This window comes from Oncorhynchus mykiss, chromosome 21 (genome assembly GCF_013265735.2).
Source record: "Oncorhynchus mykiss isolate Arlee chromosome 21, USDA_OmykA_1.1, whole genome shotgun sequence".
NCBI classification, from domain to species: domain Eukaryota; kingdom Metazoa; phylum Chordata; class Actinopteri; order Salmoniformes; family Salmonidae; genus Oncorhynchus; species Oncorhynchus mykiss.
Window position 1 is genome coordinate 32,607,688 of NC_048585.1, and position 5,479 is coordinate 32,613,166.

At 41.5% G+C, this 5,479-nt stretch overlaps 1 protein-coding gene across 2 annotated transcripts; it reads right to left on the minus strand.

Moving 5' to 3' along the window:
* Positions 1-1,839: 1,839 nt before the first annotated feature.
* LOC110500272 (vesicle transport protein GOT1B) lies at positions 1,840-5,408 on the minus strand. Of its 2 annotated transcripts, none has more exons than XM_021577552.2 (5): positions 5,222-5,408; positions 4,675-4,766; positions 4,147-4,325; positions 3,809-3,890; positions 1,840-3,016 (listed from the first exon to the last, which is right to left on the minus strand). In XM_021577552.2, exons 1-5 carry the CDS (start codon positions 5,244-5,246, stop codon positions 2,978-2,980), a joined length of 417 nt encoding a protein of 138 aa, XP_021433227.1. In that variant the 5' UTR covers positions 5,247-5,408; the 3' UTR covers positions 1,840-2,977. The 2 variants fall into 2 exon arrangements, with proteins under 2 accessions (XP_021433227.1, XP_036813580.1); XM_036957685.1 differs by lacking the exon at positions 5,222-5,408 and adding an exon at positions 4,906-5,060.
* Positions 5,409-5,479: the final 71 nt, after the last annotated feature.

The following is a 5,479-nucleotide window of genomic DNA, read 5'->3' on the forward strand; positions in this document are numbered from 1 at the left end:
CCCTTGAATGAGTAGGTGTGTCCTAACTTTTGACTGGTACTGTAATTCAACTTTGACATTATGGGGTATTGTATGTAGTCCAGTGACAAAAAAAACATCTAAATTTAATAACTTTTAAATTCAGGCTGTAACACAACATTTGGAAAAAGTCAAGGGGTGTGACTATTTTCTAAAGGCACTGTTTAAGGTCATATTTTATCAAAATTAAAGAAAGAAGCCATTTCATGCAAAATGCTGAGACACTATCAGTATTCTTACTGTTGTAAAAAATGAAAGTAATTGCTTTGGAAATATTGATATGTTTACTTCTTGTGCAGTGAAGCGGTTCATGGATAGATGCCTGGTCGTTTTTATGAATGAACAGCTGACAGTCTCCCAATGAATGTAGGAGTGTTTGATTGGGATAGACTCAGGGAAGCTGGAGGTGATGGGTTCCCTGGGATTCTCATTGACATTACCATCAATTGTTATATCTAGCCTAATGCTGGTAAACAATCCAAAACTAAACTAAACAATTGCAGAAAAGTTTAGCAGTAGGCCTAGCATATGCCTACAGTGAAATGTGTATTGAGACAAAGAATACATTCTTCCAAAAGTTATTCATACATTAAAAATGAACAAAATGATAGTAGGACCATCTGGACCTGTGATAGTTAAATACAACAGTACAAAGAAAAGCTCTACAATCTTACAACTTGTGTGGATAAATGTTGGGATAAATAGGCCTGCCATTATAATGTGTTCCATTTTCATTTTTTGGGGTCCCGAATGGCGCTGTGGCCTAAAGGCACTGCATCTCAATGCTAGAGGCATCACAACAGACACTCCTGGTTCGAATCCAGGCCATGATTGGGAGTCCCATAGGGCGGCGCACAATTGGCCCACTGTCGTCCAGGTCTGCCCGGTGTTGGCCGTTATTGAAAAATAAGAATTGGTTCATAACGGACTTGCCAAGTTAAGTAAAGGTTAAATAAAAAAGTCCATTCATGTGAGTAGTGATGTCATGTTTTTGACCCTGTGAGACTATTACCATAGTGTATACAAGTGCCTTGTTTGGCCTATGCCATTGTGTAGATTGATGAGGGAAAAAAACTATTTAATACATTTTAGAATTATACTGTAGCGTAACAAAATGTGAAAAAAGTCAAGGGGTTTTTAGAACAAAAATATGAATACAAAATGCAACAATTTTACTGAGTTACAAGTCATATAAGGAAATCAGCCAATTGAAATAAATAAATTAGGCCCTAATCTATGGATTTCACATGACTGGGCCCACCCACTGGGGAGCCAGCCCCAGTCAATCAGAATGAGTTTTTCCCCACAAAAGGGCTTTATTGGAGACAGAAATACTCAGTTTCATCAGGTTCAGGTGGCTGGTCTCAGATGATCCCGCAGGTGAAGAAGCCGGACGGGGAGGTCCTAGGCTGGCGTGGTCGGAGTAGAGTTTGGGTTGGTCTGCGGTTGTGAGGCCGGTTGGACGTACTGCCAAATTCATTAAAACGACTTTGGCGGCTTATGGTAGGGAAATTCAATTATCTGGCAACAGCTCTGGTGGACATTCCTGCAGTCAGCATACCAATTGCACACTCCCTCAAAACTTGAGACATCTGTGATATTGTGTTGTGTGACAAAACTGCACATTTTAAAGTGGTCTTTTATTGTCCCCAGCACAAGGTGCACCTGTGTAATGATCATGCTGTTTAATTAGTTTCTTGATATGCGACATCGGTCAGGTGGGTGGATTATCTTGGCAAATTATAAATATTGACTAACAGGGATGTAAACAAATGTGTGCACATAATTTGAGAGAATTAAGATTTGTGCTCGTATGGAACATTTCTGTGATCTTTTATTTCAGCTCATGAAACATGGGACCAACACTTAAGATGTTGCATTTATGTTTTTGTTCAGTATATTTGCAATTTGTCACAATCAAAACACAATGAATGACAGACAACGGCACAAGGCAAGTTCTTTTAAAAGTGTAATTACAAAAGTGTCAGACAAAACATTGTCAAACCATTGTCATTTCACATGTAACCATTCCATTCAGTTCCTCCATTCCTATAGTTTAGATTGATACAATTCCAACTCAAATGTTGCTCTTTAAAAAAATCTAAACAAAATCTACAGAAGTTCTCATCCAGTCATACACAGAAATTACAGAAAAATAAGGGGAAAATATGCAACTGCCAGATCTGGTACTCATAACAGGTGTGAGAGAAAAGGAAAGTATTTTCTTCCACAGGACTCAAGTTGTAGTCCAGAAAGCACAGGCACCATAAGTAAGACCAGGAGTCTTTCCAATACCTGACCAGGAAACCACCTATAACTATGGCTTCGAGCTTTCCTTGGTCCTATTGTCAGGAAACCCTAACATGGTCTAAGATCTGTTTGTGCCATCTTGCTAACCCCTAGTTAATTTTTGGCAAGACAGCACAGCATTAGGAAAACCCCCTGGCCACATCTACATTGTAATAATAGGACTAGCTCTCCTCCTCCACACCTCTTCTGAGATTGTCCAGAGGCTATCTTCAGAGGCGATGACAGGGTGAGTTTGTCTGTACATTCAATAGTAGAGTAAGAGAGCCAAAATGCTTCTCTTCAGTCCATTAGAGGGACTCTCCTCCTCGTGGGGAGTTCTCCAGTAGAGGAGAGCAGCATTCAACAACGACATGTAAAACATTCTGGGGTAGCCATTGTAACCAACTCCAGATTCATTAGTAACTGTCGCCCGTAGCAACCAGGACTGGTACCCTTGAATGGTACGGACCTTAAAACTGCAGAATCAAGATACAAAAAAGCAGACAGTTTTCCCTTTAAATGGGAAGAGGTCTTCATATACAAAGTCTCATGAAAATGACCTAACTGTTGGAAGTAAGCAATTGACCAATGGGGGTTAAGTGGCTTTATGAGAACTACTGTATCATAAATATAATAGAGATTTATTTTCTTCATAAACAAAAAGTCACTGTTATACCATGGTGTTGCTCTCTCCCACTTTGTCCACAAACTGAAAGAGAGAGAGAAAATAAACAAATATAAGTCAACAGTCTACCGTCCCATTTGCAAAGTAGAGCAAAATAGATGACATATACAAGCTTCACTAAAACGTTTAGTGCATAGTTGTACACGGGAAATGAAATGTTTGCTTGACGTGACTGAGTAGACTATACAAAACAGTGTGAAGGATAAATGCTGTTGCTGGTGTCCTAGTATAAATTACTTCCAATACCAATGGTTCCCTACTCTGGTCAGCCATAAGGCAACATTACAATATAACATACATTATAAACAGATGTGGATCATGCTCACATGCAAGGGAAAATCTGCAGTGACTGACCAAGACTGCGGATTGTCCTCAGAGTTAATTACGAAGGCTTTAAAGAGAGAGACACATTCTCCTCAAAACAAGTGACTCCACAAACATACACCTCTGAACACACACACACACACACACACACACACACACACACACACACACACACACACACACACAAACACACAAACACACGCTCTTATATGAGAAGATTGAGTGACACTGTATGAGACCCTACAGCCTTCCAGAACCACTGTCAGAAACAAAGTGGACCCTGTGTTGTCTTTAGTGCAACTACCTCAGCCCACACAGCACCCACTGCATTGTAGCTCCTGTTCCCATACTCTTACTCACCCAGTGGTGTAGTGGAGGGTAAACGCAAGTAAACACAGTTTACCCACCGGGAAAAAATACATTGAAACTATAGGAGCGTTACTTTTTCGCCACGACCGGCGATCAGAATTTACCCAACATCACTGTACTCACCCCACTGATGAATGGGAGGTTTAGCAGGGAGCCCAGGATGGGTATCCTTCTGATGAAGCCTACTGCCACTGGGAAGAAACCCCTGGAGAAGATAAAGAGAAAGACAGAGAGAGGGGGCAGAGAAAGAGAGTTAGTTGATAACAGCAAGCACATGATGATGGACTACGGCTCTTTACACACAGCAAGCCCTTGCATTAAATGGGGGCTGCACTCAACAGGGGGTGGGGGCGAGACACAGTTGACAGGATAAAACAAAGTTTGGCTTGATTCCCTCCAGACTAGATCTTATTCTAAAGATAAGCTTAACAAACTGAGCCTGGTGCCTGTACTGTACCCACCTGAATAAAAGGAAGAAGCCATAGACCTCCAGGACCACTCCCACAATGGGCCAGCCTATAAGAACGATCAACACTCCACCCAGGAAGAAGCTGGTGGCCTTCATCTTGTGTTTCTGGAAGAAGAAGCGGAACGTCCTCTCCAGACCGATCACAAATGACAGGCCAGCCACAAACAAGATCTAAAGAGAGAGATAGAAGGGACAGGGAACGGACAATGTCAATGTTTGTTGACAATGACAGAGTACTTCACAATTACTACTCTATAAGGTGGTGATTGTTCTCAGTTGAGAGAGAGAGAGAGAGAGAGAGAGAGAGAGGCACACACTGATAGAGGGTGAACTGTTAACCCTCATGCAAGGAGCTCTGACTGCAGCTGTGTGTTTCTCAGTGTCACTCAGAGATAATGGAATTGCAGATCACACCAACATCCAATAAATATAGCAATACATAAGCCTCGTGTATGTAGCTGCAGAAGGTAGGCAAACATCCTGAATATGAACTGGAGATGGTGATGATGAAATCACTCACATTTCCTATTGCAAGGAGGGCTTTGTCAAAAAACAGGATCATTCCAAAGAAGAGGAAAAACACACCGAAGCCTGTAAGTCCCATTCCGATCTCTGCAAGAAAGAGGAATCACATTATTTCAAGTATCCAAGCACACTAACGTTAATACGTTTCAAATCACAGGAGGATGCTGGGGGGAGGACGGCTCATTATAATGGCCGGAACACAGCGAATGGATGGCATCCAACATACCATTCCACGAGCCTGTCCTCCCCAATTAGGTGCCACCAACCTCATGTGGTTTCAATTTACGTCCTCGCTCCCTTGCCAGCCATCTGGCTCAGAATGAATGTCATTAATTCGCTAGCTAACGTTAGCTGTCAATGGTCACTCTATCTAGCAAAACATACTATTTAGCTAGCTAGCTATTTCTATTTCACATAAAATAATAGCCTAGCTTAATTTAGCTAGTAATGTAGCTGAGAGAGGCTAGCTTGCTAACGTTAGCTAGAGCTGGAACAAGTTGGCCAGCAGCAACAGCCGTTAGATAAAATAGAAATCGCCTTACTCTGTGAGTCCGTTAGAGAGATCATTTTGTCAATGAATCAACAGCTTGTAAAATTTACAAGTTGACACTGTTAATTGTACTGTACTAAAATACAAGTTCAAGTACTATTACAACAGCTGCCACTGTAGCACTAGCCACGTCTTCCGGAAACACGCCTTCTTGGTTACGTTAGAAAGATTATTCTTCCGGACAAAACCAGGGGGGCATTCAACATTCTTAAAGGTTCTATCAAAACGTTGGTGAAAAGATTAAGGAGAG

Excerpts from the sequence above, each read along its gene's own strand:
- LOC110500272 (XM_021577552.2), bottom strand. The coding sequence starts at position 5,246 with ATGATCTCTCTAACGGACTCACAGA. Across the intron at positions 4,326-4,674 it reads CCCTCCTTGCAATAGGAAAT|ATCTTGTTTGTGGCTGGCCT; the intron begins GTGAGTGATTTC and ends CTCTCTCTTTAG. Across the intron at positions 3,891-4,146 it reads GGCTTCTTCCTTTTATTCAG|GGGTTTCTTCCCAGTGGCAG; the intron begins GTGGGTACAGTA and ends TATCTTCTCCAG.